A 14,253-nucleotide genomic window follows, 5' to 3' on the forward strand; every position below is an offset into this window, starting at 1 on the left:
GAACTGATTACAAGGATCCACATGTGACCTCCTCCCTGGGAGAGGGACAGCAGAGAAGGGGGGAAGGGAGACTCCGGATAGGGCAAGATATGACAAAATAACAATCTGTGGATTATCAAGGGCTCGTGAGGGAGGGGGAAGCAGGGAGGGAGGGGGAAAAAAGAGCACCTGATGCAGAGGGCTTAAGTGGAGAGCAAATGCTTTGAGAGTGATTAGGGAAAAGAATGTACGGATGTGCTTTATATAATTGATGTATGTATATGTGTGGATTGTGATAAGTGTTGTATGAGCCCCTAATAACATGTAAAAAAAGAAAAGAAAATGATTAGGGCAAAGAATGTACAGATGTGCTTTCTACAATTGATGTATGTATATGGGTGGATTGTGATAAGAGTTGTATGAGCCCCTAAATAAAATGTTTTTTTAAAAAGTTTACTTTTAATGTCTTCTACAAATTCACATCAAATTTTTTCCCCTAGTTGTGTTTATTTTGTTTCTAAATTGATAGAAAAAATTTATAAAGGAACTTCTTTTGTTAATATTTGAAATATAAAATTCTCTAAAACAAAATGCTTTGTCCAATATGTGTATTCTATATGAATATATGTTTCTCTATTTTTTGAATACTGCAACAGATAAATACCCACCACTAGGAGAGAATACAAATTGAAACGAGGAGTTACAGAACTGCATGGTTTGCAGAAGGGAGGCTATCTCATTTAACTCTTATCACTTCAACATTCCAAATACACTACTGTCAATGACCATGCTTTGTTCAATAGTGTTTGGAAAGCCAAAAAAATGGACCCTAAATGATTTTCAAATGCACAGTGGACATCAAAACTAAACTCTAAAATTGCCATTTATATCTTTAGATCCTAATAGATACTGAAACTCCTCCAGTCCCCCCCAAAATGTGATGTGTCTAAGGCAGGGTGAAGAAAGAGAGACAGAGAGAGTAATGGAGATTAAAAGAATATATATATTGAAATCTTCCAGGGAAACATTTCCCCTCACATTTAATATGGCAAAAGATTCCCTATAAAAGAAGCAAGAAGCCACCTTGAAACTTAATTGCATTTCAAAGTAATGTTGTTACATGAAAGGAACAAAACATTCTCTTCAATAGTTTGTCTACCAGATGGCATTTCTAAATATGGCAATCTAAAACCTTATATTTGTTCTATAAATAAGGAAAGAAGAAAGGACTGGAAACAATTGTTAAGCTCCCAAATCGTTGGAAATAAAGGAGCACTTTGATTAGGCTTGGAAGAATCTGGCACAGTCTGATAATGCTCTGGTTCTGGGAAGACTCAACCCAGATGAAACTCAAAATCCCAGCCTTCTGAAATCTCCGCTGACTACCTGCTTACTTGGGCTGCTTTCTGTACAGTTGGAAGAGCAAACCAGGCTTTAGCACTCGAGGAGACCGAAGCAGAATGGCTTCTGGTAAAAGCAGATTCTGAAAGGCTACCAGTTTCCTGGCTGGTGCACATGGTTGTGTGTGGCTATTAACCTACAGTGGTGGTTCACCCCCAGTGAGTAGTACTGTGGAAGAAAGATGCTGATCCGTTTCCTTAAAGATTACAGCCAAGAAAACCCTATAGAGCAAATCTACTTTTTAGCACTTGGGGTGGGAGCCCTGGTGGCATAGTGGTTATGTGTTGGGCTGCTAACCATAAGGTCAGCAGTTTAAAACCACCAACTGCTCTGCTGAAGAAAATAGAGGCTTTCTACTCCTGTAAGAATTGGTCTCCAAACAACCCTCTTCTCCCCCCAGGGGGATTAGTTCTACCCTCCCCTATAGGGCCAATATGACTTGAAACCAGACTCAATGGCAGTGAGTAGAGTGAGAACACTTGAGGTGGCCATGAGTTGAATCTACTTGATGTAATAGGTTTAAGTTGATTTGGGTTTTGTTGTTATTTGTTTGTTTAAAGAGCTAAAGTCCAAATCCTAGATTTTTCTTAATGCCTAATTCTTTGGACTTGCTTTTACCTACATTTTTATGCACACATTACTTTTAGTATGACTAAGCGAGATTCTCTCTGATTCTCGTTGATAGAAATAACAGTAAATTCATATCATAATAGCAGAAAGAAATACAGCAGAGTTTTATCAGCAATTATTATGATAGGGCCAGGAATCTAGAAAGTCTAAAATGAAAGTAAGTTGGATTTTATTGCTATTATTAACAATAATATTCACTTTATTAAATAATCATCTTCCTGATATTATTGCTATCTCCAAAGAATGGCATAGTGCACAGCAAGATATTCTGGCAGTCAATGGAGTTCCAAGAGCGGAACTCAAAGCCTTTTCCAGCATATCTCTAGGGGCCTCTACTGGTAGGTAGCATTCTCTTCTCCCCTGACTTGTGAGAGTAAACCCATGAGGCAGAGTGTGTTGTTTGAGTTGGTTATCACATAGCTCATCGTCTTTGCTGGCTTTACTCAGCACTCTCAACCAGGAGAAATGACACATTTAGAGAAAGGACACAGAGTTAACATTAATTATGATTAACTGATTAATGCCTGTAGGCCCGTGCCTATAGGCAATGTCGGTACAGCCTTGTGAAAGTATCAAGTTTATCTTGGCAACTGATCCACTGATAGAAGCAGTTATCTAAAAAGTAACGTGATCGCTCCCAACAAATAGAAAATCAATCCTAATCACTTAAATATAATACTAAGCAATACAGACTACTGTGAATGGAAAGCGGGGGTTTAATGGCACGTTAGGTTTTCATGAGCTGTATTGTTGACTTTTACTTGAGGAAAGAGGTACTTGCTAGCACAACAAATCTCAGTATTGAAAGTTGATGGCTAGGCCTTTATATAGAAAGTCATTCCACTTATAATTCACTTCCAAAATTGAAATGTTCAAATAATAGCTACAAAGCTCAAACTTTTGCATTCAGTTACTCTGGTTATTCGTGAATAGATACAGATTAGAGATGTTCATTGTCAAGGATCTGGCTGTGGCCAAAACATACTTGCGGTCAGGGGGTGTCTGTGACCTCACGGAAAATTTCATAGCCTGCAGTCAGAAGGTCTGGATTATAACTCCAGGGTGCCACTTTTAAAACAATGTCAAAATGTGGGTAATTGTACCAAACAGGATTAATATAAAATTTTGATTAGCTTTGCAAACCTGTTTTTTTAAGAAGACACAAAGAAAAGCTGTTCTTATATGGCTTAGTGTCAATATAAAAATTTACAAATATCCTGAAAAAGTCTCAAGTCGGAAGGAAAAAAGGTTTACATCTGTTCAAATGTAAAAATGATACTAACACTAAATAGGTAATCTCGGATTGTATTATTACAGTTTAAAATCCTACAGTAAATATCTGCAATATAGACATATTAACTACGAGAGTTATACCTGTTGGGTTTCAGTAAAAACAAAGCCTTGGGAAAAAGACAACGAAGCTTGAACCCAAGTTACATAAGGCGCCTGAGCCAGACCGCGCCCGCCGGGCCACGCACGCGCGCTCTCGAGTGCGCGCCCGCGCGGCTTCTGCGTGCTGCGTGCGCGGGTCCGCGAGGCGGCCGCGGAGACGCGGAACCTGCGGAACCTGCGGAACCCCGGCGGTGGCCGCAGTGATGGCGTCCGGCTCGCTTCGCTTGCAGAGGAACATGGTGCTGCCGACTGGGAGGCACAGCGCCTCTCTGATCTTCCTGCACGGTTCAGGTGGCTTGCCGGTTAAGTCCTAGTTTCCTGCAGCGGGAGAAATGCCTACCTTCTGATCCCTGCAGGCTGCCCCGGAAAGAGGCGCCTGGTCCCCTAGCACACATGGGTTGCGGTTCCGCCCCAGCCGCCCCTTGTCCTTCCTGGGTTCCTGCTGGCTTCAGGCCCCTGCCCTGCCCCCCTCTCCGCTATGCAACCTTTACCACCCCCTGCTGTCTCCCCTACATTTAAACTGTTACTAGTGAGTGATTTCTTTGTTTCCTGTGTTATTGGCCACTGTTGTTCTGCTCAGGAAGCCTTGACTAATGTGAACCATTGAAAGAAACAGTTAAGCAATAATACTATGAAATATCTCTGGTTTTCGGAGCCACTGCTGCAGGGCTGGAGTAAGTCTGGTCCCTTTCTTGTGGTTTCAGGTCCTCCTTGCCCCTTTGTCATTGAGCCTTCAAGTTCTTGCGGGTGCCTTGGAGTTGACTTAGACTCATGGAGACCCCAGGTAGCCACAGCTGAACTGCTCCATAGGGTTTTCTGAAGCAGAGCAGCAGGGCCTTCTACAGTGACGGGGTAGGTTCAAACTGCCAACCTCTGCACCAGTAGTCCCGCACATGAGAGCTCCCAGGGGCACGCTGTGCTCCCATTGCCTGGCTGCCTCCATGTGCTCCTAATTATATATAGCCATTTTTCCTCTAATAGGTGTATCTGACCACCCCCACCCCACCCCCACTGGACTGGAGCTCCTTATCTCTTCATCCCTAGTTCTTATTTCAGGGACAGTTCTTGGGAAAGGTTTGGTGGAGGAATGGGATGCAGCCGGTGTCCTCAAAGGGCCTACCTAAAGTTGAAAACAAAAACAAGTCAATTAGTAGCTTGAGTCAGCAGTGGATGGGAGATCACAAGATGGTACATAAATTACTGCCAAAGGAATTGTAAAAATAAAAATCTGAGGTTAGGGATGATTAAGGCATTGAAAGATGAGCAACTTCTCAGAGTTTGTGGGAAAAGTGGTCTGAATTGAGGACTGTGTAGGTTGCAAGAAGACTGGAAAGATACAGGAGACACCTGGAAAGAGGCCATTCTGAGGTGTGTTACTGCACTCACAATGCAAGGGCAGTGTACGTGAACTGACTGCCTTGCCCAAGGTCTTGGTGGTAACTGTGAGTGATGGTAGAATTGGGATTTGAACCCAGGTTTAGCTGCTCCAGAGGGATTACATGAAGAAAACCTGAATGAACTAGTTTTTACTAGGAAAGAAGGATACAAAGATAGAAGGTAGGACTGGGGTAAAATATGTTTAGAAGGTGGGTAGTCCAACATGAAGGGTGGGTTTACATACAACCATGAGTCTGTATGTAGTACTATTCAGTTTTCAAACTATCTAGATTTTAAATTTATAAGCCCCTAGAAGTTCCCAAATACCATTCTCCTTCCCCCTGGGAGGCACAGTTCAACATTTGGCTACAGTTGGAAAGGTTGGTGGTTTGAATTCACCCAGAGGAGCCTCCAAAGAAAGGCTTGGCCATCACGTTCGTACAGGTCAAAGCCATTGACAACACAGATTGAAGTTCTATCTGAAACATGGTTACTGTGAATCAGAATCAACTCAAGGGCTACTGGCTTCTTTTCTCATAAAGCATTAATTTATAGTATCTTTTGGAAGAATTATTAGATTTTTGATGTCACTTTTCTCAAGACTGTCACTGTAGAAAATAGCTATTTCTGTTTTCCATGTGAAACAAATTATTGACTTTTTAAAAACGTGTAACTGTGTGTCTTTGAAGCCCATAGTTATATATTGTGTGAATGTGTGTGTGCATGTGTGCACGTTTGTGCAGGTATACATTCTTCCACTTGTACTTTGAAGGAAGAATTTAAGGAATTTTGCCAAGTATGTAGATATAATGCTTTTCCTATTTTTTCACTGTTAAAATACTCTGTGTTCTGTTGCTGTGTTTCCCAAAGCGGGCAATGCCACCCCACTAGAGGCACTGGCACAATCCGAGGAGAGCTGCAGAAGCAGACACCTACATGTCTTCCTGGGGTATGGGCTGGAGGGCAAAGGTCTTTCATTGGTGGATGCTGAGGGTGGGGTGCGATAGCGGTTTTTTTCTTCCTGAAAAGGAGTCAGTCAGCAAATAAATTTGGGAATCTATACTCTCTTGGAAGTTGGGCTTTATCACTCAGGTTTGATGTTAGTGATTTTACGTTAGTTTTGTGGACATGAATTATAAACTTAAGCCAACTTAATTAGAGCCTGGACTGCCACTAAAATACTATACACACACACACACACACACTAAAATACTATGTGTGTGTGTGTGTGTGTATACACACACAATGCAAGGGCAGTGCACGTGAACTGACTGCGTTGCCCAAGGTCTTGGCGGTAACTGTGAGTGATGGTAGAATTGGGATTTGAACCCAGGTTTAGCGGCTCCAAAGGGATTACATGAAGAAAACCTGAATGAATTAGTTTTTACTAGGAAAGAAGGATACAAAGATAGAAGGTAGGACTGGGGTAAAAGACACACACATATACACATATACACCCACACTTTTAGGAGGTAAATAATACATTGTTGTTTTATTAGCCTTGTTTAATCACCTAAATAAAAAAAATCCACACTCACTTCCATTGAGTCCATTCAAATTCATGGAAAACTTTCAGGACTGTTTAGAACTGTCTCTGTGGGTTTCTGAGACAGTAACTCTTGGCAGGAATAGAAACCCTCATCTTTCTCCCAAGGAGCAGCAAGTGGTTTTGAACTGCTAACCTTTTAGTCAGTAGCCCAATGGGTAAACCACTACACCAAGAGGGCTCCTGTTTACCCTCCTAGGTTAAATTACTTCAGTGTTACACAGTTCCTTAGGATCCTATGGGTCATGGTATTAATCATACTTGTAATGACCTAACTTAATGCTTGCATCCTACGCTGTCCTGTTCATGAAGGCCCATACCGTGCATGTATTGATGGCATTCTGTGCAGTGTCTTGTATACTCCTTAGCATATGGTAAGTCTCAGCATGTTGTCCGAGTTAACCATTGCTAAAGGCACTAGCAATTTCTGTGTCACTCATGTAATGGGCATTTTCCAATCTTTTCGTTTGACTTCTCAGAAGACTCACCCTCTCCCCATACTGTCATGGTTCCCTTCTCATCTCTTTGTTCCTTCTCTCTGTGGGGCACTCACTCTCTCAACCAGCAGAACTGAGTTGAGGCCAACTCATAGTGACTCTATAGGACCGGGGAGAGCTGCCCCTGTGAGCTGCCAATACGAATTCTATGGGAGTAGAGAGCCCTATCTTTCTCCTGAGGAGTAGCTGGTGGTTTTAAACAGAGGGCCTGTGGTTAGCAGTGAGCCCACCAAGGCTCCTCATCATCCTCTACCTGGCCATTAATGATGGATTTCTTCAAACTTTGGTCCTAAGCCCTCTTAATACGCTACATTTTTTTCTCCCTTGGTTAAACCCTATAGACACTTACAGGCTGTGTTTAAACCCATAAGAAGACACCTGTGTGTATCTTTAGTTAAAATCTTTGTGTTCTAGACATGTTTCTCCAACTGCCTAATAGACATTTATTCATTCTTTTACAAGATAACTACTAAGTAGCTACTGTATACTAGATACTCTACTATGCTCTGAATAAATAATTGAGGAGCAAAGCAAAAGCTATGCTCTTAAAGAAAGAGATGCTTGCAAACATTCAGATGTCTGGGGGCTGGTGCTGCAGTGAGTAAAGCATTGGAAGCGCTAACCAAAGTTTGACAGTTCAAATCCATCAAGTACTCCATGGGAGAAAGAGAAAGCAATTGCATTCCATGAAAATGTACAGCCTCAGAAGCCCCATGGAGCAACTCTGCTCTGCTGTGTAGGGTCAGTGTGGCTTGGATAGGGTCAGCTTGATGGTGTTTTTGTGGTTGCTGGTGGTGGTACCAGTGCGTCGCTACTGACTCAACTGAACAAAACGCTTCACGGTCCTGTGCCATCCTCACAGTCGTTCCCCCACCTGAGCTCACTGAGTCAGCCTCTGTGCCAATGATTTTTGTTGAGAGCCTTCCTCTCCTTTGCTTCCCCTCCACATTACCAAGCATGATGTCCTCCAGGGACTGGTGTCTCCTGACAATATGCCCAATGGATATAAGATGGAATTCTGGGCATCCTTGTCTCTAAGGAGCTTTCTGACTGTACTTCTTCCAAAACAGATAGATTTTTCTTTTAGCAGTCCATGGTACTTCCAGTATTCTCCAGAACCATAATTCAAATGCATCCGTTCTTCTTTGGTCTTCCTTATTCAGTGTCCAGCTTTCGCATGCATGTGAGGAGATGGAAAATAGCATGATTTAGTCCTCAATACCCTAAAGAGGTCCTAGGGCAGATTTACCTAATGCAGTGCATCGTTTGATATGGATGGGGGATTATAATTTTAGGTAAGGTGGTAGTGGTGACCCTGACTGTGAAGATGAAATGTAAGAAGGTGTCAGTGAGTGAATCAAGGGCATACTAGATTCACTTCTAGGCAAAAGGAAAGCAAAACTAAGGCCTTGAGGTGATCTTCAATGATGTGTTTATGAACTGGCTTTAAGATTAGTGTCTGCAGAATGAAACAGGATGGTAGAGGGTGCTGGGAGCCAGGTAGGACAGGACAGGGGTTGTCAAACCAAGCTGAGGGGTAGGAAGTAATCACCTGAAACCTGGTGAATCATTCTCTGCTGTTGGTTCTTTTTTCCCACCCCTCACTTATTTTCCCATCCCTTCCATTCACTCCCCTCCACTTTTTCTTCATTTCCCCTCTCTCCATTTTATTAAAGAACCCTTTTAAAAAGTAAATTCTATTCTTTAGTTTATGGCCCCTAAGGCATTTGGTTGAGCTTTGCTTTTGGCTGACTTAAGAATGGTTTGGGGGCAACATCTGACCTTTGACTTCACAAGGGAAAGGGAGAATTGAACTTGACACCCGCCCAAAGCTGATGTTATGAGGTTAAGGTCAGACATGCCTCCATCCTCCAACCTTTTTATCTATTCTGAAACCATCCATCCTTCCCATGGCACTCTGATTTTTGACTGGGCCTAATAATTCTTTAGGAGAACTACACCAAGGACACAGAAAATATTCACGATTTTGTGGTTTATTAGAGACATTAACATATCTCTCTGGTCCTCTGCCTCTCAGCAATACAGACCCTTTACCTCTGCCCGGAAAAGGCAGTGTTATAAAGTGCCGTTTGCCCCAAAGCGCCCGGCTCTAGCTCCCAGGGCCAGCAAACCTGGCTCCCTCTGATTACGTGCCTGGAGGCCACCCAGTCCACAAGTGGACCTCATGCCTGAAGCACTCAGCTTTCTCGTTCTGTGGCCAGGGAAACCAGCTCCTAGTTCTGCTGCTGTTATCGCCACTTCCCTGCCACTGCAGAAAGACCTTCCTCGGGGTCACAGCACTCTGTCTTCTGGATCGGGGATGTTCGGTTTACGGGATCTCCGGATCCAAATAATCATACTCCACTCCTGGCTCTTCTTTCCTGATGGTAGTGAACCCCCACCCTCACCCCTTTTCCACTTCTGGTTGGCTCATCTTAAATGTATCAGAATGACAAGCTGACCAATCTTATGTTCAATTTCTATGCATATCATTTGCATGCTTCTACCCAGTCATTTGATGGGAGTTAAGCAATTTTAAAAACTATCCTAAAGAGCCTTATTAATTCACTGTACACAGGCCACCTGCTGGCTCTTGTACTCATTCTCCCGTTAGTAAATGGCGTATTAGCCCCCGTTATTTCAGTTGCATCTTCTACAATTCGTTTTTCTATCGTAACCCCTGAATCACATATTCCTTTCAGCATCTTCTCCTTCCCTTCCCCAGACCCATCAAAAGAAGAGAGAAACCTAGTGGGGATCCCCCTATGTGTACCTCTCAAATCATTTCACTGTAAGCATCAGCATGGGAATCAACAGTTTGTCTTTATCTTCCCCCATTTTAGATAACCAGTTTCCAAACTGTCCATTTCTATCAACCCAGTACTCAAACCTCAATACTTCAGAATCTACCATTTCCAATGGAACTCAGAGCATCTGTACGCAGACGCAAAGTCCACTTCACCCCAGAACAAGGCATACAATTGTAACAACAGGTGCCCATGAACCACGTCCAAGTTCAGCCTATCTCCTTATTGCTCTGTCTTGCTCACACGCGTTAAGTGGACCCAGGTTGTAACCACAAGTGAGCGTGCCAGGTTGTCTGCTTGCTGGCTCCCTTTAACTTTCCGCTCTACAAGGCAGTTTTCTGTAATAGGCACAGATTTTTTCCAACCTTGACATATCCAATGGCAAACTACTTGCCCAACACTGAAAAATCAAGTCTTTTTATTTTTGAATCTTTCCTGAAAAAGTAAATCTGTTCTCTCAGCAGTTCTAGGAGGGTTTGGATGTCTTTCAACTGGAAATTTTCCGACTGATGTTCTAGGTCCAGCGTAGGTTTCCACTTCAGCCCCAAACTCTGCATACACTTAAAAGGCCTATTTCTTCTGGGAAAAGTCTAACTCCCTTTTTAGCATGTCCAATCAAGAACAGGCTAGAAGTGGGTTTGCAATTCTCTAATTATAATACCCGAATTCTTTTCTGTCACATATCCTGGCCGATTATGCACTAAGTTAGGAGAAGCATTCTTGTAGTCCAGGAACGCATGGCCCTTTTTAAGACCCTCGAGTTGACCTTCTCTTCGTCTATGGAGTGTCTCATCTGTAGGCTTAGGACCTTGGGTCTTGGGCAACATGGTTCCCACAGACCTGGCCTCTATTAGGCATCTTAGTTAACCAGCCATGCTTTTATCTCAGACCACTTCAGAAATTGTTTTGCTCCCCTTAGCCGCAGCATTACATCTCGCCTTTTCCTTTTAGGCATTGTAGGTAATAAAAACCAAAGGAATTACCGAAGCATCAGAAGTTTCACTTCTCAGGCCTCGTCATTCTTTCTATTGCAGAGCTCCCTGTTTTCATGAATCTGGAGCCATTGCAGTGAAGCCTGCATCCAGCACCAACGGTAAAAATGGGGGAGGGATGGCATCTGACCCCTGAATTCATAAAGGGGAAAGAGAATTCAGCATCAGGTTACAATTCAGGATCAAAATGCTCAGTGTCCAGTTCTTTGTTCAGAATCACCTTTTTGCTATTCCTGTAGGTATGCCTCTCGCTGATCGTTGATCTTTCTGCACCCTTGACCTTTGCCTTGCTTGCCCGACATCACAAAATTCCTTTAGCACCGCTGATAAATGCCCAAAGGGCGCCCACTCTATTCCATCACAAGACTCAATCCAAAGGCACTTGACTCCACTGTGCATCATCAAACCCAGCTCACACTATTCAGTACTTGCAAGAAACCCACTTCACAACCGAGCCTCCGGCCTGAAGCCATTTAGCTTTTCCATTCCATGGACAGAAAGCTCACTGCTGTGTCTCGTTTTCTTGGTCCTGCAATTTCTTCGGCCACTGCTGCTGATGTCACGGCCCTGTCTCCTAGATGCAGGATTGTTCGTTGTACAGGGATTTGGGGGTCCAAATTTGTATTCCACTCCTAGCTCATTTTTCTTTCCCCTTTGGTGAGCACTCCTTTGAAACCCGGCAGAATGGCCAACTGATCGATCTTACTAGGTTTCCATTTACCTTATTGTATCGACCCATCTAGTCATCCTGTGGGAGGTGGAAAAGACACGCATATGGTGGAGAAGCCCTGTCAACTAGTTCATTGCCCCACAACGAGCCATGCTCTGCCCACCCTCTGATAGCATCCCTTGTATGTGCTACACTAGGGGTGGTGGGCAGCATTTTATCTCCCGAGGGCCATTTGTATATTTATAACATCATTCTTGGACCATACTGGTCAAACAACCTGAAACGTGACGGCTGCCTCTTTGTGGTGACTTGTGTCGTGTTAGCTGGTATTGGTGATTCCTAAGGTCTTAGATGGCTCTGGGGCTGGTCGTTCCCCACCCTGCCCTCCATGTACAAGCCTGCTGACTGGGTGCTTCCTTTCTCAGTGTCCTTGCTTGGTACTTTTGTTCACCTAGTTGCTCTGGCTGTAAATGTAGCGGTCATCCTTGAAACCTTTCTTTCACCACTGACCCTTCATAACTGTTGTTGTTTTGTTTAGTTTTGCTGAATTCTATTTCCTATAAACTAAATAAAACAAAAAAACCCTTGCAACACCATGTGTCATTTGGCAGTGACCGAATTTATCCATCACATTTATTTATGTGACTATTTGATTAATGTCTGTTTCTCTCCCTAATCTGCCGACTCCCATCCTCCACATTATTTGGAAACTAATTTTTGGATTGATGGTCTTTATGAACTCCTTGATTAAAACTTTAAAGTTTCTGCTTTTAACTTTTCTTCCACTCATTAAATGGACCTTGGATTTCTTTCCTTCCTTTGTGAAAATACAGAACATCACTTTATGAATTATAGATATTTGTTTTGCAGCTTTGGGATTTATCATCATTATTTTAGGAAATGTAATCCTGTTATCAAAATAAAATTAGGATTGGGGGGAGGGGTAGTTAAAATTATTGTGAATCCCTGTTTTGAAATATGGTTACTGTTTTAGCCAAGTAAATTATTTTAGAAGCTCCTTTAGGTTGTTAATCAAACTTTAAGTTACTCTAGGAATTTACTATTTTTAAGAGTAAAATAAGAAATGGCAGTGTTTCAAATCATATATAGACTCCTTTTGTTGTTGTGGTTCGGAGCCCTCATTTTCATAGGGACCTATGGACAACAGAATGAAGCACTTCCCTTCCCAGACTTGCCCCATCCTCACACCTGTCCCTGTGATTGAGCCCATTGTGGCGGCCCTGGTGTCAGTCCATCTCCTTGAAGGTGCCATACTCCTTAGTTTGCCCTTTACCAAACATGGTGTCCTTCTTCAGGGACTGGTTTGTTCTGACAGCATGTGCAAATGATGTGAACAAAAGTCTCACCATCCATTTTTCTAAGGAGAGTTCTGGTTGTACTTCTAAGACAGATTTAGCTGTACTTCTTTCAAGACAGATGGTTTTTGTTTTGTTTTTTAAGAAAAAATAACTTAATTTTAGTTTATTATACTTATTATACCCATTATGTAAATGAGGAAACTTAAGATCCAAGCTTAAACAGGTTTTTCAAAGTGATCTCTGGTGAAACTAGAGGTAAATAAATAAAATTAATTGCTGTCTAAAAATGTCTGGTTACTTATATTAATAAATTAATTTTGTACAGTTATTTTTATATGATATATATGTTTTTTTACCTTTTGGCCCAGATTCTGTACGACACAAAGCATTTTTCTGCTTTTGAATGTGCTGTATTGTCAAAATATTTTTCTTAATCTGGAATTTGTGATTCACCAGGTGACTGTGGACAAGGACTGAGAAAGTGGATCAAGCAGGTTTTAGCACAAGATTTAGCATTCCAACACATAAAAATTATTTATCCAACAGCTCCTTCCAGGTATGAAATAATTTATTTCACTGCTTAATATAACTTTGTGGAAGAAAATGTATCCAAATAGAAGAGCCACTTAGATGTTGAAAAAAAATTTTTAGAAAATTTTTAGAAAAATTTAATTTTTAGAAAATTGCTATTTAAACTTAAATGTTGATTATTGTCTACTCTGCCTCATTCTCTCTTTTCCAGCATCTCATAGAAATGATCTTGGAATTCTTTAGCCTTAATTCTATACTCACAACATTTTAAATTGGGGTCCTGTGTCAGGTCAGGTCTAGAGAAACAAATTCAGTGCACTCATCTATGTATAAGAAAGATCTTTATGTCAAGAAGTTAGTGTATACAAATAGGCACCCAGTCATAGTCCAACTCCAGTCTTTAAGTCCATTAGACTCACCTAGCCACATGCTGGTAAACCAGAATGGTGCAGGGAAACCAGGGAGACCACAACTCGTGGATGCAGAGTTGCATGGCGATAGAGTCAGTGGAAACCTGGCAAGGTGTCAACAACTCTGAATCCGGTGGTCCACATGGGGCCACCCTTGAAGGCAGACACATGGTTCTAGCAGGCAGGAAGGTGGAGGGGCAGAGACAGAGAACAGTTCCCAGTGTGTCTCTCTTATTCCGAAGGCTCATGACATCAAGGAAGGGTCATCAGGCTACAACTTCATTGACAGTTTGACTCCACCCCTACACAGGAATGTGTAGTTGACACAATCCCCAACTACCACAGGTCCTTTCGTAGAAGATATTCTTTCTTTTGCAATTGCACTGTTGGGTTAAATTTGGCCGATGAGTAATTTTTTTTTCCCTCTGTGTCAGACATTCTCTAAAGCTCTTAATGTGAACAATGTCCCAAGCATGGCCCTAGGATTCTCTTTCCTCTGATCCTACAGATCACTTATCTTCTAAAATTTCTTCTTCCTCTTTTTTCTTCTCCAAGAGGGAATTTAATAATTCAAACAAACACAATCTAATAATTTAGTTAAGTCATAATTCATAACTTATGTAAAAATATGTATGACAATCATCGAAACTTAAAAAGGCCTCAAGTTGAAAACAAATGTTTTGAGAATGATGAGGACAACAA

At 42.0% G+C, this 14,253-nt stretch overlaps 1 protein-coding gene across 2 annotated transcripts in view; it reads left to right on the forward strand.

Annotated features, from left to right (window-relative positions):
* The first annotated feature begins 3,542 nt into the window (after positions 1 to 3,542).
* Positions 3,543 to 14,253, forward strand: part of LYPLAL1 (lysophospholipase like 1) — a 38,105-nt gene continuing 27,394 nt past the window's right edge. Inside the window, exons 1-2 of one of the 2 annotated variants that reach the window (XM_075530458.1) lie at positions 3,543 to 3,693; positions 13,067 to 13,166. In XM_075530458.1, coding sequence (XP_075386573.1) covers positions 3,606 to 3,693; positions 13,067 to 13,166 — 188 coding nt within the window. In that variant the 5' untranslated portion in view covers positions 3,543 to 3,605. Of the gene's footprint in view, positions 3,694 to 4,018; positions 4,077 to 13,066; positions 13,167 to 14,253 lie in introns of those variants that run through there. The other variant, XM_075530459.1, reaches the window with a different exon arrangement.

This window comes from Tenrec ecaudatus, chromosome 1 (assembly GCF_050624435.1).
Source record: "Tenrec ecaudatus isolate mTenEca1 chromosome 1, mTenEca1.hap1, whole genome shotgun sequence".
Lineage (NCBI taxonomy): Eukaryota > Metazoa > Chordata > Mammalia > Afrosoricida > Tenrecidae > Tenrec > Tenrec ecaudatus.